Below are 26276 nucleotides of genomic sequence, written 5' to 3'. Positions count from 1 at the left end.
ATAAATAGCCATGAAAGACATGGAAGTACAGTTTAGTTCTACACTGCCGGATATAATTTTAAAATTCATCTGCTTTTTTTGGTTTGGGTTTGGTTTTTTGTCGTTTTTTTTTAAACAGCAATAACTTCAAGTCATTATTTTATATGCGATGTTATCAGTTTCTTTTTTTTCTAGAGGGAGAATTAGTGTAATTAGACTGAGTAATGAGCTGCCACCTAACACTGACTATGAAGTTTTATGTAATAATAAGAAAGACTTTCTGTTCTTTATTAAATTCATTATGTTCTGCCACTCTTTTATATTTATTTAATACATTTCATTCTGGTGGATTCACTAAGACAGGTTATTTTTTTGCATGCATTTTTTTGGTATGCAGTAAAGTAAATGTGAGCTAAACACACACAAACACCCTCACACACACAGATATAAATAAAAACTTAGGCAAACCACAGTTACATACAATTTTTCAGCAAAGTGGAAGAGAAAGACCAAAGAAAAAGCCATGCTGAGTTTGACAATAAAATGGGTGATTTAAAGATGAAAGCTTGAGTTTTAATGCACCTACATACACACAAACACGTGCCATTCCTGCCACAGGAAGCAATTTCACAAAGAGGTTCTGCTTTAAAAAGTTTGAATATTCCACTCTTTGCTCACATTTCAAGGATGTGCACAGCGTCAGCAAAATCTGCACATCAGGCAAGGGAGCTGGCAAGCGAGAATTTTTCTTCATTTTCAATTATGAAGAATCTTATTGGACCTTGAAATCACAACTCTAGCTCTGAGAAGCGCTATGGCGGGGGGTGGTGAAGGATGAGTAAGATGTTTTCTAGTTGCTATTTTAACCAGAAACAATTGTTTGCGTGAGTAGAATATGACAAAATGGAAAAGGGTGAAAAACGGGAACATCTGTTGGCTATCTCCTGGCCTTGGTTTCCCTGTTATTTGCCAGCTTGCGTGCAGTACAACTGTCAATATATGCAAGAGGTGAGGCCAGGTATTAAGCTGAAAAAACTAAAATTAAAAAAGTTAACTGTATTCATGCTTTTCATACGTCCAGTTCAGAAACTGAAAGACTGGTTTGCATCCCCCCCCAAGTCTCGACCTCAACATTATTGAAGCACTACGGGATCAACTTAACAGGGAAAGCTCTGTTCTGTTCTCTGTCTAGATGACCCCACAGTAAAGGCAGCCAACATCTAAAGAAGAGATTCAGAATGTCCTTCAAGAACCCTGAAGAACTATTTCCGAAGGCTACTCAAGGAAAAACTCCCAGAGAGAGCTCGGGCTATCGTGAAGAATTAAGGTGCTCATAACAAAAACCCTGTTTTTGCTTTATATGCTAGCTTCCCATTTATTTTGCACATTGTGTTAATTAATGGCTGCACACATTTTGCATTGTCCTAGCAAAACCTAAAGAAATTTCTCTTTTGGTGTTTAATTTTTTGTGTTTGATTGAAACGTAGCAAAAACTAAATGAGTGACTAAAGTCACTAAATGTGACTCCGCTCCGCTGGTAGAGTGGGAGGTCTTGTGATCTACCACGGCAGGTTTCACCTATTTATGTGCCAGTCAAGAACTAATTTGAATCCATTGCCCTATAACTTAACGGACATATCCCTGTAGTCACCGCTGTGTATAGCCCAACTAACTCCAGTGCTGATTTTATCAATGAATATGCTGCTTTTCTCACCCATTTTGTTCATTTTCCCCATATTACTGGGAGACTTTAATATTACATATGGACAATATCAATAATCATCTCTCACTAGGGACATTACTTCTTGCTTGGATATGTTTGGACCGCTGCAGCATGATGATTTCCCTACACACTGCAAAGTAAATATCCTGGACCTCATCGGTGGTCCTGGCGTCACTCGTCTTAACTGTATAGCAATTGATCTCCACCATCTTTGGCCGCATTTTAATATATTTTGATGTTAATTTCACTCTATCCAAAGCAAATATCCAACGTGTCATTTCATTTCACAAGATCAAAGGCATTAATTTAAATGCTGTTTTGAGTGGTATTGACAGTCTCCCCAGCATAAACCCTCCATCCACCCCTGAAGAACTAGTTGCTCATTATAATGATGGCCTCTGTGGAATTTTAGATGCCTTGGCTACTTTATAAAACACTCACTTTTTTCACCCACTCTGGACCATGGTTTGCGTTTGAATTATGTCAGCTGAAAGCTAAAGCCCTTCGTCTGGAACATCTCTATGAAAGATCTGGACATCCACAAGAAAATGTTCAATAACCATAGTCATCTTTAAAAAGGACGCTATACGTTCAGCAATATCTTCTTAATATGCAGGTTTAGTCAGTTTAGGTCAAGGGAACACAAGGGCCCTTTTCTCCATAGCCATCAATTTGTATTCTGCCACTTATTGTAATACTTAAATGTCATTTTTGAACACTAAAGTTTACAAGATTTACAAGCAACTAACCACTTTTTCACTTCCCTCAGCCTATGACTCAACAAGCACAAAAGTAATTCGCACTGAAATATCTCTAGCATTAACAAACTGTCTGTCTATATTGTATGTCTACATTATTTGTATGGTTATTTTATTATATAGTTTCATATAATGTGCTAGCATATGTGCACTTTTACGGAGCTGTTTTTAATCTCGTTATACTGTGTATAATGACAATAAAGGCTTTCAGCTTCAACTATTTCTTTGGTGCACTTTCAAGTCTGACACTTTCCTCTTTTTCTGAAGTTTCTGATTTAATCTGAAATCCAAGCCACCCACTTCTTGATTGGACCTTCTTTTGGACTTTCTACCCTCTTGGTTGGAGCCTACTGACCCTCTCTGAACACCATAATACCTGCTATTATTCCTTCTTCCCTCACCTCTGGTATTGTTCCCTGATTTCCCAAATCAGCAGATAACACCTATACTTAAAGAAAAACCTGGCACAGCTCGCCAAAATTTCATCAATCGTCGTTGTATATCCAACCTAGCCTTTATATCTTAAATCCTTGAGAAAGTACCTGCATCTCAGGTCCCACTCACTTGTCTGGTTGTAACCTTTATGAACAATTCCAGTCTGGTTTTTGCCAAATGCCCTTTTAATGGCAGCTGACTCTGGCTTATTAACCATTCTAATCGTCCTATAGCATTCTTCTTGAGACTCTTGCTTCTATTGAAATCACAGATAAAGCCTTAGATTGGTTTGAATCGTATCTCTATGGCAGCACTCAATTTATTCAATTATGAAATTTAAAATTCAGTTCATTTCCAGTTACTACTAGAGCCCTTCAGGAATCTGTCGTGGACCCTCTTTTATTCATCATCTATATACCTCCTCTTGGTCATATTTAATACCCGTTTTATTGTAAGATATATGTACTGTTTAATGCACGAGGTACAATAAACAACACATATCAGGAAACAGTATTTTTACATGAAGCATTTTAAAAGTTTGTTATGAGGCAGTAGGAAAGCAGTAGTAGTGGTAGTAGCCGAAAGTAAACTGACATTAGTCAATTGAAGCATTATGTTAGTTGCGAGGTGTTTCCATCCAGCATGTGCTGACTTTCAGTCAAATAAAATTTTAAAATGTAAAAAGAATCATCTTTATAGAAAGCTAAAAAGAACTCATTCAAATTATTTTGAATTTGCAACCTATTATGTGTAACTGTCAATTTCCTCCAATGTCTGTATTAGAGTTAGCGTGGCCACACAATGTCCACAATATTTTGGTACTGAAAATACTAAATAGGGGGGAAAAGAGCAAAAATACCTGCAGCCACCAGTACTACCCCTCAGGGTCATAGTACATGTACCTATGGTATGAATTTGAAAATCATAGGTGGCTTCCTTCTTATAGTGTTCACAATATATTAAGAAATCTTGATCTCTGACCTTGACCTTGAGGTTAAGGTCACTGAGATTTGTCAGTATGATCCGCAAACATAAACTAAGATTTAAGAATGTGTGTAGGGATTACCTTCAAGGAAAATAAATGTTTTTATAGTATTTGGGTAGAACTCTCTTCATACTGACTTTGTTAAAGTATCACAGCACAATAAATATTACTTCTAGGTTAGAGTCCTGTAAACCAATAATAATGTTGTACAGTTTGTTCAGAGCTGATCTGTCAGCCATTGAGGGGATGTAAAAAGCCAAGATTTGTATATCACCTTCCATTCTCTGAAGGAGGAAAAATGATATCATTAATTATAATAAATCTCCCTGTCAGGACTGCAGTTACTTTTGCTGCTGCACAAATTGGTTATTTATATAATGGCCATGACAGAATGCAGCAATGTGAGTGGCTCATGAACAAAGCCAGTGAATCTAATTCTTTCACTCATCAAAAATTTTAAATGGAATAGCACAAAAAGCACACTTTTTTATGCATTAAAAAAAAGCATGTAGAAGTCAAATTAAATGCTTCACCGCCATGCCTATGACAGGGCTGTGCCTCTTGGAAGGACTGATGCGAATCACTACAGTCATGCAAGAGGTAATTTCACATTTGGAGATTTCAAAGGGAGGTTTTTTGAAATCCACTGTGTAAACTAAACAAATGGAGACTTTTGTAGATGTTCAATTTTTTCTTTCAAACAATATATGTGTTTTTGGGGAAGCACTGATGGAAGCTGGTTGTTTCCAGGGGTGGGGAGTAATGAAGTACAAATACTTTGTTACTATACTTAAGTACAATTTCCATGTATCTGTACTTTACTTGAGTAGTTTATATTCTGACTACTTTTTACTTTTACTATCTATTTTTTTAAACAAATATCAGTACTTTCTAATTCTTACATTTTCAAAATGTTCATTAATTTTGCTTTAATGTAATTGGGTTGAGTTATTATTTTGTCAAAACATCAAACCAATTCAAGCCTAAACAGAAACACATGAAAGGCAATCCTGTTTGTGTATTATCGCCACATAAAAAGAGACGATGTGTGCCAAAGTCAAGTGCCAAAGTGGGACGGTGGTTTTTTTGTTTGTTTTGTTTTGTTTTTGCCACAGCGCCAGAATGACTGCAGGTCTTCATAAGTTGCGGTACTTAAGCATTTAGCTAGCACTACTGAAGAGGAGTGAACATAAAGTGAGTGACTTTTTTAAGTGTCAGGTGATTTCAAATACAGCGTTTCTATTAGAGATGGCACGATACCACTTTTTTATGTCTGATACCGATATCATAAATTTGGATATCTGCCGATACCGATATGAATCCGATATAGTGTTTTTTAATCAATAAAACGTTTTTTTAATATCTTGCTGCATTTTGTATAAGTTCATACTCAAGTTTAAATAAACAACAACACTAAAGCTATTCTGTTATACCTGTATGTAAAAAAATACACTGCGCCCAAAATATTTCATAGTTCAGTAATACCAATCTAATAAACTTAAACCTGCTCCATCCTCCCTATTCTGGTATTTTAAAGAGTACTTAGCAGAAATATTAAGCAACCTAACTAATAGGGTTGCAAACTCCCAGCAAAAAAAAATAGGGAACTACCCCCCACCTCATGATGCTTAATCAACATAATCAACTTTAATTTGATGCAGTGTGGGGAAAAATGCACAGAAATAAATTATTTTTCAAGAATAATTAAATAGATTCAACATCTTTCTTCAACAAAATTGCAGACTGCACAGATGGTACCTTCCCAAAGGAAAAAGTAGTATAGCTTACTAGGGTCTATTAGACTTAACAGTTACTATATACAGTAATGGACTTATATATATATTTTACATCAGATTAAAATTTTGGGTGTAAGAGTCAGATAATTATTTATTAAAAGCTAGACATTTTAAATGAGAATAAGAAAGAAAAGTATGTCTTTGTGCCCCCTTTTCCCTGTTCATGCCGTATCGGCCCCCCTGGTTAAACTTTGCTAGAGCCGCCCCTGCACAGTTACCAGCCGTCAGCTATGTAGAAAACGATCCTGGTGTAGAAAGTAATATTAAATAAATTCTAACAACAGCTTATCAAACTTAATAGTGCTGCTGTTGTTCAGCCGCTGGTTTCCTCTTTCTGGTGAGAAGTGGGCCAAAAACAAAGAAGAGAGACGGACTCGCGACAGAAAAGCCGATCAGCTGATCATTGATCAGTTTCACGTTTGAAGTAGGAGCAGGAGAGGGAGGGGGAGAGGCGGTCGCTCCATATATCGGTTGTTAAGCTTAACACTGGAATGCTTTACAAACATTCAGAGATGAACTTACACACTTGCTTTACTTCTCTCTGGGAAAACTTCCTTGGAGATGAAATGCTGGTTTGGTAGTGAAGCTCCACACAGCCGCTCTATCACGTGACGCACACTGCTGCAACGTGCTACGGTTATGAGCCAGGTTACGCCATGTAGCAAGTTTTGTGAGGTGCTTTTTTGATATTTAATGGATCGGATTACATTTTTTATTTCTCGCCGATATCCGATCCAGTAATTTAGGTCAGTATCGGACCGATACCAATACGTAATATCGGATCGGTCCATCTCTAGTTTCTATCAGCTCAAAAAACATCAGCAAACACACAAACTGTTTGTGAGTGGTTTGTCTCACAGTGTGTTGCTATCTAAAGGTCCCGCTACTGCATTTCACAGGGAGAGAAAAGAAAGAGAGCTAACTTCACTTACAGATGGAGAAAGACAAGAAAGACAGGACAGGAGAGGAAGCAGAGAGCTTAGATTTAAAGGTAAGGACTGCTCAATGGTATTTGATAAACCGGAAATTTAAAGCTTACATATGAGGCCTCATGTGTTTAATCAGATATTAGGTAATCAGATAAACATGTAACATTGTGTTTTTCATGCTGCAAATCAAACTGAGGCAGAGTAACTACACATGATGATTTATCAGCTATGATAAAGCATCATGTAACGTTAATTACTTGTCACCTCACAGGACATTGATCAAAACTGTCTAACATGTCTCTAATCAGAGAGATTTGTGTGTAATTACAAACGACAGCAAAAGCACTTCCAGTGTCACCTCAGTATGTTTGGAAAATCTTTTTTGACAAACTCATTATGGCTCAGCTTTTTCTGCTGCTGAAAGCAAGGGAGTACAGCAAGTCTTTCTTCTCTAATGACCAGTATGCCTTAATGCTGGCCAGAAATAAACGCCTTAATCATTCCTTTCTGCTTGTTCCAATTACTATTGCCATATGAGTCTGTTCTGTACTACCGACCTGTACAAACACGCAAACTTAAACGTACGATTAGTATTTTTTTTGAGGTTATTTAATTTTTTTAAAAAGATATTGTACTCATAAATACACATAATTAGATTGTAATTACATTTCAAAAAATGGATGCATTCTCATAAACTTATAATGAATACATTAAAAATACACAGGAGCGGGCACTGGTTTGTGGAAATCGCCATGTTCCCCCAACATATTTGAATATAGTGGTCAGTTTGTTTTAAAATGTATTATTATTAAAATGCAAAAGAAAGCGAATGCCACCAGAACCTTAATGAAATATCATCCTCTTCATCCTCATCTGAAGCTTTATACCCTGAACTAAAGTCAGGGCTCTAATGCACAAAAATATGCATAAACATGCGTCATTATTTCTAATATTGTCGCCGTTACTTAGGAGATTGGCCGTGGGATCCTCCTGTCTCAGGACCGCTGGCTACCCGCTAAACAGCAAGTGTGCTAAAAATCCCATTTTAACAATATTACATAAAAGTCAAGGACAGTTCCATTAATGAACCAGGAATACTAGATTTTAGTTAGCTGGTTAGATTTGTTGACATAATTCACTTTCCCTGTTCCATATGTTGCACCTGAAAAAACATCATTTATTGCAAGTAGGGATGAGTATTGATAAGATTTTCACGATTCCGATTCCATTTTCGATTCTGTTTAACGATTCAATTCTTTATCGATTCTTTTTAAAAAAGGAGAACACTAAGGTCGATTAGCTTAGAACTTTGTTTTATATCTTCTCTTTGAACAAGATAGAAATTTAGGAGTAACATGGCCTTACAAACCCAACAGTGAGATCTTAAGAGATCCACAGCCTACGGCTCTTCAATGGGGTGTCACAGGATCCCCAGGAAAAAAAATTGTAAATGTAAAATAATAAAATAAATATTCTTCTGTAGCAATAATAAAGTATAACATAAATTATTCTGTAGCAACTACACAAGAATATCCAGTAATGTCTCTGCCTACAATTAAACACATTCACTTACTGAAAATCATCTGCTGTGGCAAATGGGTGCAAATCTTTGACCACAAACTTAGTCTCTGCTCGGTGACATTCGTCTATCCTGCCTGAAAGGAGACGCTACAGTAGACTGCAGCGAGAACTGCCAGCATCTGAGCCAGACTCTGTCTCTCTCATCATGGTCACCTAAATGCACAGTAATGGCAGGTTTGTAATAAGGCAGATCGCGCTAACATAATCTGCACTGTTAGTTGATTATTTACCTGCTGCATTAACGGGAGAGGACGTGCAAACGTTACCGCTGCTGCTGGGTTGAGATTCACGAGTCCGGAGCGGAATTAAAAACACGACATTCATTTAAGGTCATCGCGTGTTTTGTGAGCAAATGCTTTTGCATATTCGTAGTGTTTCCTCCCTTATATGAAATATCTACTTTGCAAGTATTGCAAGTTGCCCTGTTGTCATCCGTTCTCGTAAAGTATAACCAAACTTTTGAGCGTTTGAGCCGCCGTGTTTCCTGCCAGGTAAATGACGCTCCGCAACGTGGTGACGTCATTCGGGGCGACTGGAATCGATAAGGGAATCGTTTGCAAAAATGGCAAACAATTCCAAGGATTTGAAACAGTGAGAACCGGTTCTCAACAAGAATCGGGTTTCCATACCCATCCCTATTTGCAAGCCCTCCCTGCCTGCCATAACAGGATGTGACAAGATTAAAGACCGTGGAGAAAAAAGGGTTGTTTTCTTAATTTCATGAAAATGCATGTGCGTGTCAACGTTATCTTCAGATAGCAATGCAAATTATGCTCATTAAATATATTTTGAATAAAGCAAAATTAAAAAACAAAAACCTAACTTCTGGCTTGACACATACCTGCATGTTTCTGTGACATAAAGCACAACCTGACATTTTCCCCCTGATACTACTGAGTGACTTTCATGTCAACATGAAACACATGCCTGATCATTTAGTGCACTTGGAGCTGATCAGTATTTTAAAATTGAGCTGCAGTGCCTACCACTGATTTCAGTGACTTCACTGATTTGCAGGATTTAAAGCAGTAGATGTTGTTGCGATAAAGACTGTATCAAGATGGTGTCGTTCTTTTATTCATCAGACTGCTGTAAGAAATGTGTATTATTTCAGGAAGGATGAACTAATAAATCAATGTTTGAATATCTTCTCCTTCAGCAGTAGTGTGACTAGCACTGGCTGGAGAATTTGCAAGACCAACTTTTTATCTTTGACAACCAACTACTAATTTTGATATAATGCTAGTCAGTGAAATAGATTTTCATTTTCATTTGGTAATTTATTTAGTTACAATTTGCTTTGCAAAAACACCTATTTCACATAATAGTTTCACATCTGCACACACCTCTCCAGAGAAGGCTTGTCCGTTAAGTAGGTGCTCTGAGCCCAGGATATCCTCACTGCCAAAGTGTAGCCGGATCTCCTCCAGACGGTGGCTATACGTCATTGGCCCTCCAGAGATGTTAACCAGGTGCTCCTTGTCCAGTCGAAGAGAGACGTGACGGCCTGTGTTGTACATTGTTCCTCCCACCTGAAAAAAAAAACAAAAACAGATGGCGCACATATTAATATGAGGTGCGGTTGTGAGCGGGACAAACATTACGACAAAGTTAATTATCAGTTTCACCAGTTATAAATAGATCATTTTTACTGCCCCTAGAAACCCAGGTAGTTTTTGGAGAAAACTTAAACCTGGAGCTCCAAGTGCCGGAACCATGAGAGGTTGAATGCTTGTTGTACAGAAACAATTTTGAAGGAAAACATTGTTACAAAAAAAGGACGAACACAATATGATTGGGTGGAAAGTGTGTAATACAATATATTCATATACCCAAAGATTATCTGTGTGCAGGTTATATAAAAAAGTGAACTGGCAGGAAGTGCTAAAGCAATACAAAAAAGTTTGACCAAATCTTACACCAGATTCTTTAAAAAATTCAGTATCTTTTGTGTTGTTGTTTTTTTTTTTTATCTGTGGTTTAAAACACTTTTTACTGAATGGCGTTGGAGAATTGTGAAGGAAATGTTGGCTTTTTTGCAATTTTTTAAGCTATATGAGCTTGGCTTTTATTAATATGGAGATGTGGGTGTCTTGCATTTTTGAAATGTATTTACTAATGACATGCGGTCAACAGAACTAATGCAGAAACAGTCCCGAGGGCTTTATTTTAATTTGGCAGAACTCTGACCCAGTAAAAAGAAAGGAAGGTTGAAATAATCAAGGTAGAATCACAATTCATAATACATGGGAAACATGGTATATATTAGTAGCTTTGCTTATTTATAATATTATTCATAATCATCAGTGTTTCAATGTAAAGCATTGGTATTCATGCCGTGACTCTGCACGGACTCCCATCTACTCTTTCTCTGCATCTGCTCCTCTTCTGCTCTTTCATTCCTTTTAGTGCTAGCGCTTTCAAAATGATACCCTCAACCCCCCACCCCCACACACTATTATAAAAAATCCCAGCAAAATGGAGTCTGCCTTCACATTGTAAATATTTTATAGATGCTCTGAAAAGTCAATAATTTGAAAGGAGAAACAGATAGGAGAAGAGAGTGATGCAAAGAGGAGATAAGTACTGTTAGGAGAGAGGTGTGCTGAATTTAGTGGCAAAAGAGGAAGAGTAACGAGATAAAGTGAGGCTTTGTTGGCTTCCTGGCAAGGCAGTGGAGGTGAGGTGAGAACCCTGAAAAGGACAGAAAAATCTTATCTCCCTCAAGGTCTAAAATCAGAGACTAAGAAGGTCCTTCCTTTGAGTCAGTGGCCAGCTGTCTTAGGAAATGGTCTGTACTGAAGTAAGGTAGTTTGGTACGTAATGGGGGCAAGAAATTTATTTCTTTGATTCTTTACATATTATACAGTCAATCTCCAAATACATTGAAGCTTGAATAATATTCTGTTTAGAAAAAAGAAACCAAGAAAAAATGTAATAATTTAATAACTCATTATATCATTAAAAAAACACTAACTGGAACCAAATAAAACCTATTTATTTAGATCCTGCGACTAATCTTACGGAGAAAAAAGTGACTCCAACTTTGGTTTGGTTCACCTAGATGCTAATTTATACTCTTGTGTTTGAAAATCTGTTGAATGAATTCAGCATTAATTCTTTTAACATGAAGTTATTTTTCTGGGTGATTGGAACTTGGGGAAAATAGATGTACAAGTCCAAAATTACCTGACTTTCCTCCCACATGACATGCAAGCAGGTCTAGCATGGTAGCTGGACAAACTGGCAAAATGCAGTGGTCTGCATATTTGACAATGGTGACATTATTGCTTTAGTCACTGCAAAATGCTAACTCTGTGTCTGTATGTGTTGGGGGCCTTGGGTAAGTGTTAATGACTGGAGCCTGGCTGTGAGATACAGGTAGTGATGTGTGGTTGGAATGAGAGGTGAGGAGTGGAATTATATTTGTATTTTACAGTAAAAGAGAAACATGCAGCGTACAACCATGCAGCGTACGACCATGCAGCGCACAACCATGCAGCGTACAACCATGCAGCGCACGACCATGCAGCGTTTAAAGCTTGGAAGTACTGACATTACTCTAAGGTTTATCCTGTAAAACCGGACAAAAACATTAGTGTCTGCTGTACACTCTGCGTGGGAAGAAGACTTCTTTCTACAGCGAAAAACTTAAACTTCTAATCTGAGCAAGCACCTAGCACGCTGCTATGGGAATGTGAAATTCATAGAGAAACCCCCCGACCCTCCCACTGACATGGCAGCTACAGCCCCGGGCAAACCTCCACCCGCCCCACTCCTGCTAAACAGGTTTTTTTTTTTTTACTTCCAACAAAAAACATCATCTGTTTCTGTATTTTATTCCCTAGAAGCAGGGCATAAATCATTATTTTTAACTGTTTAGCTCTATTCACTCCTGTTCATTGAGGATTGCCTTACTTCAATTTTATATGATGGATTATGCAGAAAAAATAGAACTGGGCTGAAAGGTCTATTGCTTTATTATGTATTCAGGTTGTGTACCAGGTTTTTAAAAGTAATAACATAACTAATTACTTTTGAAAATAAGTCATCAGTAAAGGATTGCTTTCTTGGAAAAGCAATTAGCAATTAGTAAATAATTACAATTTTCAAGTAACTTGACCAACACTGTTTATACGTGAGGTCTGTGACCTAATTACGCCAATAATTTCATTAGAGGTGATTTAAATTTAAAAAAATAAAAAATAAAACCACAATAAAAAACTGTTGGAGCACCAAAATATATTCTGGAAAGATAATAAAGACATAAAAAAGTCTTATGCAACAGGATAGACAGAGATCACATTTAGCTACATTTACCCAGCTGATGGAAACCATGCTTGAAGAATAAATCAATATACAGTTGAGTAAAACTTGCTTACTTCATCTTGTCATGTTCCTGCTGCAACAATTACTAGACAAAGGCAATGTAGTGGAAAGGTTGCAAACGAAACAAAGACATTATATTCCAATCCGCTTTCTCATTATTCTTTTGAATGCCGACACGTTTGCAAGTGGTGAAGTAATTATTACACACAGATTGTGGAGTTCATATTTTCTGTGCACTGAATGCATTTATCAAAATCACTGGCTTTTGTACTTAATTCATAAAAACACAGTCAGAGAAACAGATGGCCGTGTATTGCTATACTGAGCCCAGATGAACACCACTATATGACAGTCAGAAAAAAAACAGGAGCTGAACTCATCACATGTCTCAGCGTTATAGTATTATACTGATTATATAGCCACACACACCCTGTTATTTGTTGTGAATATTGCCATGTAAATTGTATTGTTAAAATTCAACAATCACAAGCCCCAAACTGAGACCTGTCCATCTTCTAAGCAGTTCCAGGAAGTTTAGCTGTCACCATAAACCAGTGGTTCCCAAACTTTTTTTGCTGGGCCCCCCTTGTTTTACAAGAAAAATGTTCGCGCCCCCCCTCACGCGCACGCACGCTCGAACACATCCTCCAACCACACACACCCATATTTTGCTCCATTGCGGTTTATTTCACACCTCAAACATTTAGTAAACAATTAAGCAAATAATTACAAGTAATCTGCAATAAATTACAGGTAGTAAGAAAATAAACTACTAACTCTTTTACGCTACGTCCACACCTACACGGGTATTTTTGAAAACGCAGCTGTTTCGTCCACACGTAAACGGCGTTTCGAATCACCGAGAATGGAGATTTTTTAAAACTCCTTTTTTGCGTTTACTGGACGAGGAATACAGAGTTCGTCATGCAATGTCAAAGGTATGTGCCTTTTTTCATGTCACACTGTGTGCACGTTATTGTTTACATGAGATGAATTGCAGAATAGCAGGTAGAGACGAAATACTGTTAATCTGACTATCTGCAGGTTTTACACGCTTACATATACATGCAGTTACTGTCCCTCCATTTACAAAGGCAGAGGCGTCACGGTGTAATTATTTTACATGTAGTTGTTTTTTTCTGTGTAATAATATTCAACATTGCTATCAATACATTTTTCAAAAAATCCCTCTGCAAAATGGGTTCAAAAACATAAACAACTGTTGGACGCTGTTTGTCCGTGATTTGAACCGGGGAACAAATTGTGGCAGGATCAGCCTGATGTTATTTGTATCCCACTGTAACTTTACTGTATAAAGAGCTAACATCTCCAAAATGTCAGGAGTAGTTAGTCATTACAACAAGTGTTTGTGAACTAAAAATCAACAATGTGGGATCCTGTTTGTCCATGATTTAAACAGCCCAGCGCTGCTCCCAACAAAGGGAAAACCAATCCTGCAAGGAGACCTACCTCAGCACTTGTGCAGGTGAAACCAAAGGGAAGATTTGCTTCACCATATTTTCTAGTCTTTGGCTCAGAATGAAGTTGGTTTGGAAACATATTCAGCGATGCTTCATCTCCTGCTTTGCCTTTGTGTGGGCGCCCGTGCTAGCAGTGTCCAAGCGTTGTTGTTTTGTTTTTTTTTTCCCTTTTCATGCCGCGCCCCCCCTGCAATGGCTCTGCGCCCCCCCTAGGGGGCGGGCCCCACACTTTGGGAACGTCTGCCATAAACTAAGATCACTTCATTTTTTAAATGAATACTTCATTGGCTATGTTCATTAAATTCAGAAATCAATAGATAGAATTGATTATATGGACTGAATACACAGTGCTGCAAAAAGGTATTTTCCCTTTTTGAGTTCTTAATTCTCTACATATTTGTCACATGATCATGTTTTTAAAATTAGACAAAGATAACCCAAGCAAATACAAATACAATGCAGTGTTTAATTATATACAAACCAACCAGACCTGCGAAAAATTCTCTTATTTCTTGGAGACCGTATAGATCCTGTGTGTTGCTAGGTAAGTTAAAGAAAGTAAAGTTAAAGAAATAAAGTTTAACAAAGTTAAAGAAAAGTTACAGAAAGGAATGTAACTGTCACGGTACTGGGTCTGTGACCCAGTGTTTTGTGTTTATTGGTTAATTTATATTCTTGGATTATTGTCATTCACGGATTTCTGCTCGTGTTTACTTTCAATTCCTAGGATTTAGGTTTCTGTTACTTTTCCTTCCCCGTGTTTCTTGTCTAGTCACTCTTGTCTCCATGTTCTCTCTGTCTCCCCAGTCCGTTGTGTCTCTGTCTCAGTGTCTACTCTGCGTCTTTGTGATTATCTCGTGCTTCCTGTTTTACTTTGATAGACCTTGTCTTATGTCTGTGTATTCAGCTTTGCCTCCTCCCTGTCTCATGATGCCTGATTAGCCCTAGCTGTGTTTCCCTCCTGTTTCTCCGTCCAACGTTGTCCCTCTGTGTATTTTAGCCCTGTGTCTTCTGTTTGTTGCTGGTTCATCTACGTGTTCTACTGCACTTTATCACCTGTTGAGTTCTTCATGTTTTCAGTCTCGTGTCTCTCGCTGTTGGTCTGCATGTTCTGTGTTTCATCGTTACAGGTTTAGGTTTCTAGTCTCAGGCTTTAGTTCCTTTATGTTATTTTTTTGCAGCTGCTTCCAGTTTAGGTTTTTGTGTTAGTTTAGTTGCTGCCATGCTCAGCTTTCGTTTGTATTTTGTTTGGCCACTGTCAATAAAGCTAACTTCATAAGGTCAGTGCCTCCACTGGGGTCCTTCTCTCATCACCCCACATGTCTGCAGCTGTGACACTGACATTCTCAAAACAGCATCTGAGTCTAAAACCAGATTTAAAGTTTTGTTTGCGAGTCACATACTAAAGATAGCTGATGACAGGCTAGACTTCCAGTCCAGTTTTTAAACATAGTATACACTAGCATACCCAGAAAACACCAGAGCAATACATCAAATGTTTTTTTCTTTGTTAACCCTCTTTTTTAAAAAGTAGAGACAAGCTGTTACATAAATAAATTAATAAATAATAAAATAAATACATTTTTCAGCTTCTTCGACGTGTGTTATGTTAAGTAGCAAGAAATTTTCAGCTGCACTGCTGACCTATCACTGCTGTACATACAACAAAAAATAACTTATCTATATTGTTGGGGAGAAGCACCCGTGCATACTTAAGTTTTTAAATCTTCAAAGATAAATCAGACTACAATGCAGTAGAGATAAAAGTGTTACATAGTGTTACACACTATGTGTGTTACACACACATCAAAAGAGAGTTGGACCACCACTTCAATTTTTTACCTGCAAGTGCCAAGTATAGGGTACACCCTAGATTAAAAAATACTTGCCAATACTGCAATGAGGGATTACTCTGCAACACAGAATGTTGGCTAAATAGATCATATTTGTTTCATTAGTACCTGAAAACACAGTTTCTTTAAACTTACCTGTAACCTTGCACCTCTAAACCAGAACCCCCTAAATCAAGCATACACTATTATTGTGTTAGGTAATGTTCTAAACATGCAAACACATTTTAAAAACAGTGGATCAATCGAAATGGGTTTTACTTGGACTCATCAATACAAATTTATCAAAAACCCATGAGACAGGGGAAGCAGCCAACATAACTTGATTTACACAGAAACAAAGCAAACAACACCAATGCTGAGCCCAACAGCTGATACAACACTTCACACACATTGTTACAACACAGCCCCAAATAAATAGATGCAGTGAGAAGTAATCATTGTTATTTGAGTGACTTATTGTTTAAAAATAGAATTGCCACAGTTGTTTGATACTAAACTAAAAAGTATTCTTTTTTTATTTCAAGAACTTTATTCTCTACATCATTTTTATATATTATGAGCACATAATAATCAAATGGAATTCTGTTTTATTGTCAGTTTTATTCTCTGCTTTATTGTCTACGTGATATCACAGCAATCTTCTGAACAAAGGTAAGGAACTATGGCAGTACATTACAAAGTAAAAATATTGCTTTAATTTTATCCGATCAACCTGTTAAAACTGCAGTTTTTCAAGGCTGTTCATTAAATTAAAATGGTGAACACTGTAATAAGATCTCATCTGGTAGATAAATGTTGCCATTATTTTCAACAGCCAACACCATGAGGTTATGAACACCAAAGTCCTATTGTAATGATTTTGTACATCTAAATGGACCTTTTAGATACTTTTGTTACTGAGCAAGCAAGCTGATCTAATTTCTATCAATGCTCAAATCCATGTATTTAAGATTATGTAATTACATTAAATAAGCCATGAAAACATGAATACAGTTGTTGCTGACTTTTATAACCAACCTCAATTTAGCATATAATAAAAATTGCATATGCCCACTTTGACCTTATGTGTTCCTCTAGTTTTAAAACTTACCTTAATATTTTAGCAGCTATTTATCAGCTTTTACTTTAGCTTTTGAAGCCAGAGGTGACCATATTTGGATAAGAGAGCAGCTTGCTAAGTTGCAAGTTAACTAGAGGTTCCCAAATACATCAATCTTTTTAGTGTAGTGCAGTTATATAGCTGTATCACACAGACCTGCTGCTTAAGCAAAAAACTTACTCATAAAAACTGGAATACAGAAAGACTGGTAGTAACATAACATAACATAACATAACAAACTGCAAATTACTATTTTCTATTTTCAAGAGTTTTCTTAACTTTTGTATTATTCTTCCACTTCCTTCAGATATAATTTTTAGTCTGGCCACACTCCCTCTAGAATCATCTGCTTTATAATTCTTTGTGAATATGTATTTTAGTTGTTTTGAAATGACAAGGATAAGAGAGAAGCATAACTGCAAAATTACTTTCTGACTGACAAAACATTTCCTATTGCTTTTTTCTAGATTTAAAAGCAGACTGTCTGCAGTGTAGTTTAGGAGTATTTAGGCTTTCTGGGTTCATTGTTGTAAAGCCTCGCTGTTATATGCCTTATATGTCTTCTCTCACACCTTATTTTATCCAGCCACCTAATTGCGTTTTTAATTTGTTGCAAAAAGCTTCCAGAAGTGATGAAGCCAAAAAGGACAACTCCACTGTGCACTTGTCCTTCCTTAATAGATAGTGATGATCATAACGTGCCATCACATTAGCGGTAATAGCTTGGTGAACATAAACAAGTCATAAAGGATTAAGTTGACTGTCTGGGGCTGCCATGGCAGACAGCCACTGTAATAGAAGACAGCAGTAGCGTGCTGGTAGTGAGAAACACACGGAACATCAGAATTATCTGAGCACACAAATCAATAGAGTAAATTACCTCTTGCAAGAAATCATCCTCACTGGCTACTGCAGAGGTTTAGCTTTACAAACTGCTGCATTTACCCGGAACATTTCCAACACCAAAGCCATTATTATCAAATATAAGACAAAACATTTGGTTGAAAGGAAAAAGTTTTCTGACCCAAATGCTGTGCGTTCCATGAAATATGTAAGTGTCACGGCTGGCGGGGTGAGCCGTGTGGTGTGGAGGAAACGGAGGACCCAAAATGCAGACAGCCGATTTGATGATAAGAGTGAGGGTTTAATTTACAGTGTACAAATAACAGAACTGAGGGCAGGACAGAACATAACCTAAACTGGGTGAGCTAAATAACAACCGGATCATACAAATGGGGTGGGAGGCAGAGAGACACAGACGAGGAACAGACACCATGAAACACAGACGAGCCGACAACGAACACAGACCGACACCCACTATATATACACACACACACACAGGGTAATCGGGTAATGGCAGACAGGCGGGGACACAGCTGGAACTAATGGACATAACGAGACACAACCCTACAAAGTAAAACAGGAAACACACAGACTGTTTTACATAACAACACGGGGACATGAACAGAGCACCGAGGGAGACGCAGGTAGGGAAAATAAACACAACCAAACCCCAACCACCAATACAAAACAGAATAAACTAGAAAATACTAATAACAAACTCAAAGCGCTGGGTCACCGACCCAGGACCGTGACAGTAAGAGTAGTTAACATTTATTAAATATAAAACATGTTATTTAGTTCACCAGTGATCGGATTTGAGGCAATGGAGATTTTTAAAATAGAAAAAAAGAAATAATAGAGAAAAGAAGACCAGCTATGATGAATTAAATACTAGTGGGACTGTGTGGGCTGCAGCTCAGTGGAGTTATGGACTCCAATTTCAGCAAAGCAGTTCCAGTAATGCTACATGATGAGAAAGACTCAACACAGATCTGAGGCATTAGGAAAACGATTTTCAGAGAATGTGTTGTGCTCACTAAAGAAAAACAGCATCGGTGGTTTGCTCAAATCAATCCTGTTGCCAGACTAAAAGGCAGATATTGGGTGATTCTGCAAAACCAATTATGTTCACTGACAGTGTTTTTAATGTTCAATGCCACAAGTTGTTTTTTTTTTTGTATGTGTCAAGGCAACCATGGTATACAGACACTGTTTATGTTTTTACCATACTTTGCAAAGCCTTGTACAAAATTTTGTCTGTTTTCAGAGGTCGCACTCAAAGGCAACGACGTATAGAGTCGATAACAGTGACTAAAGGCTGGGCCATTTATATGGATACACCGTAATAAAATGGAAATGGTTGGTGATATTAAAGTCCTGTTTGTGGCACATTAGTATATGTGAGGGGGCAAACTCCTCAAGATGGGTGGTGACCATGGTGGCCATTTAGAAGTCGGCCGTCTTGGATACAACTTTTGTTTTTTCATTAGGAAGAGGGCCATGTGACACATCAAACTTATTGGTAATGTCACAAGAAAAACAATGATGTGCTTGGTTTCAACGTAACTTTATTCTTTCATGAGTTATTTACAAGTTTCTGACCACTTGTAAAATGTGTTCAATGTGCTGCCCATTGTGTTGGATTGTCAATGCAACCCTCTTCTCCCACTCTTCACACACTGATAGCAACACCGCAGGAGAAATGCCAGCACAGGCATCCAGTATCCGTAGTTTCAGGTGGTATCTTCACACCACAGACAATTGCCTTCAGATGACCCCAAAGATAAAAGTCTAAGGGGTCAGATCAGGAGACCTTGGGGGCCATTCAATTGGCCCACGACGACCAATCCACTTTCCAGGAAACTGTTCATCTAGGAATGCTTGGACCTGGCACCCATAATGTGGTGGTGCACCATCTTGCTGGAAAAACTCAGGGAACGTGCCAGCTTCAGTGCATAAAGAGGGAAACACATCATCATGTAGCAATTTCAAATATCCAGTGGCCTTGAGGTTTCCATTGATGAAGAATGGACCCACTATCGTTGTACCCCATATACCACACCAAACCATCACTTTTGTTGTTCCAACAGTCTTGGAGGGATCCATCCAATGTGGGTTAGTGTCAGACCAATAGCGGTGGTTTTGTTTGTTAACGTCACCATTCACATAAAAGTTTGCCTCATCACTGAACAAAATCTTCTGCGTGAACTGAGGGTCCTGTTCCAATTTTTGTTTTGCCCATTCTGCAAATTCTGTGCTGATCTGGGTCATCCTCGTTGAGATGCTGCAGTAGTAGTAGTAGTTGAGTTTGTAAGGGTGCCATTTGTGAGTAGCTAATATCCGCCGAAGGGATGTTCGACTAATGCCACTCTCCAGTGACATGCGGCGAGTGCTACGCTGTGGGCTCTTGCTGAATGAAGCTAGGACAGCCACTGATGTTTCTTCATTAGTGACAGTTTTCTTGTGTCCACATTTTGGCAAATCCAACACTGAACCAGTTTCACGAAACTTAGCAAGCAGTTTGCTAACTGTAGCATGGGAGATGGGTGGTCTCGTAGGGTGTCTTGCATTGAAATCTGCTGCAATGACCCGGTTACTGCGTTCACCAGATATCAACACAATTTTGATCCGCTCCTCACGTGTTAACCTCTTCGACATGTCAATGGCTGTGAACATATACTAATGTGGCACAAACAGGACTTTAATATCACCAACCATTCCCATTTTATCACGGTGTATCCATATAAATGGCCCACCCTGTACTTTTAGATTTTCCTTACTTCAGTTATAAAGGCACTCGATTCAAATGTTTTTGTATGAAGCAGTACAAGCTACACTGTTGAAAACAACTTGTACTATCCCATCACCCCAAAGTTATTTTAGATTATTCAAACCCACAGGTTTGTCAATTAAAATAATTATTTTGATGTGAGTGGGAAATATTTTACCTAAATCACATCATTATTAACTGTATCAACATCTTTATATTTTCTACAGAAAGGTTTAGTTGGATTGAATTTGATTTGGATGGGGAAAACAGTATGTTTTTGTAAATAAGTTCTGATGACATGTTTAGTCTCTCATTTTGTCCAATTTTGCAAGGGCAATGATGAACTAAAAACTTGCTTGATCAAAATAATTTACATTTCTGATGAAGCTTTTGCAAAAAGTAGGTGCATCAATTAAAGATTCAGTTCAGTTACTATTTTTTTTTCTGTTTTTTTTTTTTTTCTGTTACTGTACTGGAGCAACTGTAACCCACATAATTTCCCTAGGGATTAATAAAGTATTCTGATTCTGATTTATACACACTGAGTTTCTATTCATCTGCTGACTAGGGCTTCCACATCTTCTTTTGTTCTCTTCTTACTCAGTTTCCTCACATTTTTAAGACATATCTTGGCATAATATATGGTGAGATGTTTCTTTGCTAAGTTGTAGACAGAGCATGACTGTGGTCAGTAGATTAGGGTTAGGCAGGTTAGGTTAGGTTAAGCAAGACTTGAAAAGTATGACACGAGCAATCTGTCTTTTCTTTATATTATGCTTTCAAGAAGACAGACTTTATTAGATTTTGTTTTCAAATGATCTTTCTGAAGGTTTTTCTTTGGACATCACCAATTTTCAGTCCAGTCATTGTACCTGATCTTTTTTTTTTTTGTTAAGCCACTTTGAACTATCATATGAATTATTCAAAAAATAAAACAAAACAGAATTCACCATTCATCAAATAAACCACCAATTAAACCATTCTTCTTCTTCCTTCGGGCGTTCCCTTTAGGACTTGCTACAGTAGATCATCTGCCTCGCTTTCAACCAACCCCTAGCATCCACCATCCCTCTGCTCATCCTGTTTCACTACATCCATGAACTTTCTCTGTGGTCTTCTTCTTTTCCTCCAGCCTGCCAGCCCCATATTCAGAATCCTTTGTCCAGTGTATCCACTATGCCTTATCTGCATGTGCAATGTCTTCAAATTATTTTTCTGAAACTCTCAACCTAAGCTGTCCTTTGATATACTTCTAAGCTTATTATCGGCCACGGCAGAGCCATTTGCCCCTTCTAGTTGTGTTGCTTTAGTATGGAATATAGTATTTAATATCTGTTATTGATTTCATTAGGAAACTGGTCATTAATCCCATATGATGTTGCATTTAATTCACTCCCCTTGCTTTTAACAAGCTCTTTCTGCTGGAAATTTTCAAATTCAGCAAGGATATGATGTGTTTTTTTCCTCCTTAGGCTCCAAGATGGTGTAAAAGATGAAATGTGATGGCGTTGAAAGTTTCTGTCAGTATCTTCAGAGCGGATTGCATGAAGTACCACACAGAATACCCCTCAGCCATAAAAGGATGATCACCCTACCGGGTAGGCAGGTGGGCCAGCAGCGTGGACACTCAACTTTGTGAATGCGATAAGTCAAGACCAAGGCAACGTAGGAGTTTCAAATTGATACCATAGATGCATGTCCCAAAACCCACTAACCTTGACCTTAAGGTCAGAGGTCAGGCTTTTGTGAGGAGGTCCTCTGGGTCAGTTTATTAGTCAGTCTTCCTCTTTTAGTTGCTCCGCTTGCTCAGGTTATCTGGTCATTTGTGGGATTACTTATGAAGGACTGGTAAAAAAAAAAAAAAAAAAGTCAATCTATGGAGTCCGTAAGTTCCTTCACTATAGATGGTGCTGCCATCTGTCATCATGTGTTTGTTTTAAATTATTTACAAGTGTTTGTTTAAATGTAGACATGAAATTTACTAGTCTAGCCTAGAATCTGCCTTCAGTAATAGCATATTTATTTCAGTATAGTAGTGCACAGTTCTTACCGGTTTGTGCCTGCATCCTTGCTCATTCCTACTTGGAAAATCCACATGAGTACAAGATTTCTGAGGATGGATGGACCTTGTCATCTGTCACTGAGCCCAACTATAACATAACTAATTCATACAATTCTGACGTAATGAAAAGTGTAAATGCTCATATCACTTATAAGTTATTAGTTAGTTACTTATTTAATTAATTAACAGTTGCTTCTCAAGCAATGTGGTAACTATGGAGACGGAGCAGATGGCTTGATGCAGGTAAGACTTAGAAGAAATACCCCTCATGTCTTTGTGAAACTATAAGGAGGTCATTCATCAAGCACAGCTAGTTTTATAGCATGGTACTACTGGATCCTGCAAAAAGCTAACTACTGTAAAAGCACTAAATGTACAAATTCCAGATAATACAAGGTAGTCTGTAAGTAATCCTGTTAATTCTCTATTTCTCAAAACGTCTTCTGAATCCTGCCAGAGATGATTGGTGTTCCAGCACAGTCCAGAAATGGCAAACTGTTATCCTTTGTGTCTTCCATGGTAAACTCTATGTTTCTATCCACTGAGTTGATGTGAGCAGTGAAGGATTCTACTTCTTGGGTTTTGATTTTGAGCCAGGTGTCATCCGTGTACCATCCTTTGATGGTTACATTGAGGCATCAACATAAGCACTGTTTTAAATTGTATTTAATTTGGAAAATGAAAAGTTTGCCAAATTAACTTCATCCATTATTGTTTGCTATGTAGCAGTGGAAATACTGAAAGCTGTTAACCTCTAACCTCTTTAATGGTGAAGAAATGTTTAAAACCGGTGGATTCTTAGGCAAATTCTGAAGCATGTGCTCTCCTGTTACATTAGTCTCTTATACAATATACTTGGTACAATATCTATACTTATTTTAAAATATATTAACTTAAAAAATCAGCAGGATTAAAAGGCTTGAGGAATATGTGACATGGCTAACTGCCAATATCTATTGCAATTAAACATCAGATTAATAAAAATTTTACTTGAGTGTTGGCAAAAAAGCTGGTTAAATGTATTATATTCAATGATTTCCGATGGAGGTTATTTTATTTTATTTTATTAAACTGTACATGGTAAGAGCTGCCATCTTCATCATCATCAGAGCTTTCCTTGCTAATGTACTAAAGGTGTTATTAACATTTTCACACTCAATCTTCTCTATATCACACATTTCTGGCCAAAGTGGAAAGCAAGAGAAAACTCATCTGTTATTTATCTGATGATAAACCACTGAAGCTTGTTTACTTCCCAATGCTAACTGCGTTTCCATATAAAGCACATAATTCACCTCAATGCAGTGAAAGTAAAGGCCACAGCAGTTTGCCTTACTGTTGGCCTCTCAGCTTGGTTAGCTCATGTCATTGACAGACGCTACAGTTTCCTATGTAGGTTTCAATTCAATTCAGTTTTGTTTATATTCGACAAAAGTTACCTCAATGCACTTTATACGGTAAGGTAAAGACCTTACAATTATACGTGATATAATACATAATACTATGAGCATGTAACAAGCAGAGTTTTTGGAAACAATAGCTAACTGTGGCCACAAAATGGCAATAATGTAAAGGATGGATTTATACAGGCGAGGAGCTTCATTGCAGCTTTGTCTGAGATGAAAAGAGATAAATTAAAATGTACCAAAGTAAAGCAATCTATGTCTATTTTTAGATTTAACAAGGCAAATTCAGAATCCTGAGGCATGGTTTCTGCTTTTGTTTGGTTTGTCTAGAACAGGGGTCGGCAACCTGCGGCTCTTTAGGCCTTATAGTGCGGCTCCGCGTGGTTTGGGAAAATAAATTAGAAGTATTTAGCTGAAGTGTATTTTATTTATGTTAGTTATTTTTTTTAACTTGTAATTCTAAATTGTAAGATTATTGTGATATTGACATATAAAAATAAAATTATATTTTATTATTTTTTCATTGCTCAAAATAAGCGTCACACTCGCGGAAGCCGGTGTACTGGGCGAGACGCCGTGCATTTATCGAGACTTTCAACCCCAGGTAGGTCAGTTATGGATCTTCGGATCCACATTATGTCGGCAGCTGTTCTCCACCGTGAACTATGTTAAAAACAAACACCGCTCACGCCTCACAGATGACAGCTCACAGTCCTGCGTAAAGATGAAAGTGACTTGTACAGCCCCGATTTGCAGACGCTGTGCGCAGAGGTTCAGGAGCAGAAGTCCCATTGTAAACATATCACGGCAGACCCGATGATGTTTCCATGAACGCGCTTTTCAGCATCTCTTTATTGACCACTTGGTTGCTGTACGCATACAGCTGGCTGTAGCTTTTCAGCTCACAGCCCGACACACACCAACAACAGCATAGACGGCACAGACGTTAAGGCAGCGAGGAGTGATTGCGGGTGGGATTTTTAATCAATTTAAAGGTTTTTAAGCATACCTGAGACCAGAAGTTTTGGTCTAAGCTGACTGATAAATCTGCTTCCCACTTTGCAATAGGAAGGGATATTGATTCATCTATTTTAGAAAGTGTTCTGTATATTTTAGATAATAATTTGGGGGATTTAAGAGTAAGAAAATGTACCGCACTTGGTGGTGTTTGTAATTCAACTTGACTGAGGTTAAATTTCTTTTTTACTATGGATTTAATTTGTTGATATTCTAAAAATCTTTTCTTGTTGATCCCATATTGTGTAACTAGTCTGTCAAATGGAATAAATTCTGTTCCCTCTAATATATGTTCTAAGTATTTAATTCCTTTACAACTCCATTCTGGGAAATTAATCATATTATTGTTTTGTAATATGTCAGGGTTATTCCAGATAGGTGTACGTTTGCATTGGATTAATGAAGACTCCGTTATTTTTAGAAACTCCCACCATGCTGTCAGAGAAAAGCTGATGTTGATGCTTTTAAAGCATTCATGTCTTTTGATGTTTGAGCTAATAAATGGTAGGTCTGAAATCGCTAGATCATTGCATAGTGCCTGTTCAACATCTAGCCAGGGCTCATCTAAGAAGGTACGTTTTAACCATTCTGAGATGAACTGAAGCCTGTTGGCTAAGAAGTATTGGTGAAAATTAGGCAGATCTAATCCTCCTCTATCCTTGGTTCTTTGTAGCGTTTTTAAGCTGATACGTGGGGGTTTATCTTTCCAAAAGAATTTAGAAATATGTGAATCCAGAGATCTGAACCAATCTTGTGATGGTTTGTTAGGGATCATTAAAAATAAGTAATTTATTTTTGGCAAGATCATCATTTTTATAGTGGCGACCCTTCCCATGAGTGATATGGTAGAGATTTCCATCTAGTCAGATCGCCTTCTACTTTCTTTAGAAGTGGGATGTGGTACATTTCCAAACCAAGTCTGGAGCTTCATTGGGGTTTGCAAATGTGACTACACATTGCATGTTTGTATAGCAGAGTGTTATGATATTTGGATGATGTTCATGTTATGCTCCCACAATGAGAAAGATTGACATATTTTGTCACAACTGGTGAACCACAGAACATCTAATCAGCCCCAGCTATGCTTTACGCTTCATTTTAACAAATTTTCTATTGCTACTTTACACTCTGTACACACATGACTGTGTCAGAACCTATCCAGACAATGCAATTATTAAGTTTGCAGATGATACGACTGTGGTGGGGCTCATCTCAGAAGTTGATGAGAAG

The 26276-nt window shown here is 37.7% G+C and overlaps 1 protein-coding gene across 4 annotated transcripts in view; it reads right to left on the bottom strand.

Annotated features, from left to right (window-relative positions):
* ca10a (carbonic anhydrase 10 (inactive)a) overlaps positions 1–26276 on the bottom strand; it is a 259344-nt gene that overhangs the window by 23672 nt on the left and 209396 nt on the right. For all 4 annotated transcript variants that reach the window (XM_006801661.3, XM_087845236.1, XM_087845237.1 and 1 more), the window contains one exon: positions 9533–9718. In XM_006801661.3, coding sequence (XP_006801724.1) covers positions 9533–9718 — 186 coding nt within the window. The remainder of the gene's footprint in view (positions 1–9532; positions 9719–26276) is intronic.

The sequence above is a fragment of the Neolamprologus brichardi genome, chromosome 8 (assembly GCF_056152115.1).
Source record: "Neolamprologus brichardi isolate AB-2024 chromosome 8, ASM5615211v1, whole genome shotgun sequence".
NCBI classification, from domain to species: domain Eukaryota; kingdom Metazoa; phylum Chordata; class Actinopteri; order Cichliformes; family Cichlidae; genus Neolamprologus; species Neolamprologus brichardi.
Note: the sequence above shows the minus strand (reverse complement) of the source record. Positions and strands in the feature narration are given on the sequence as shown.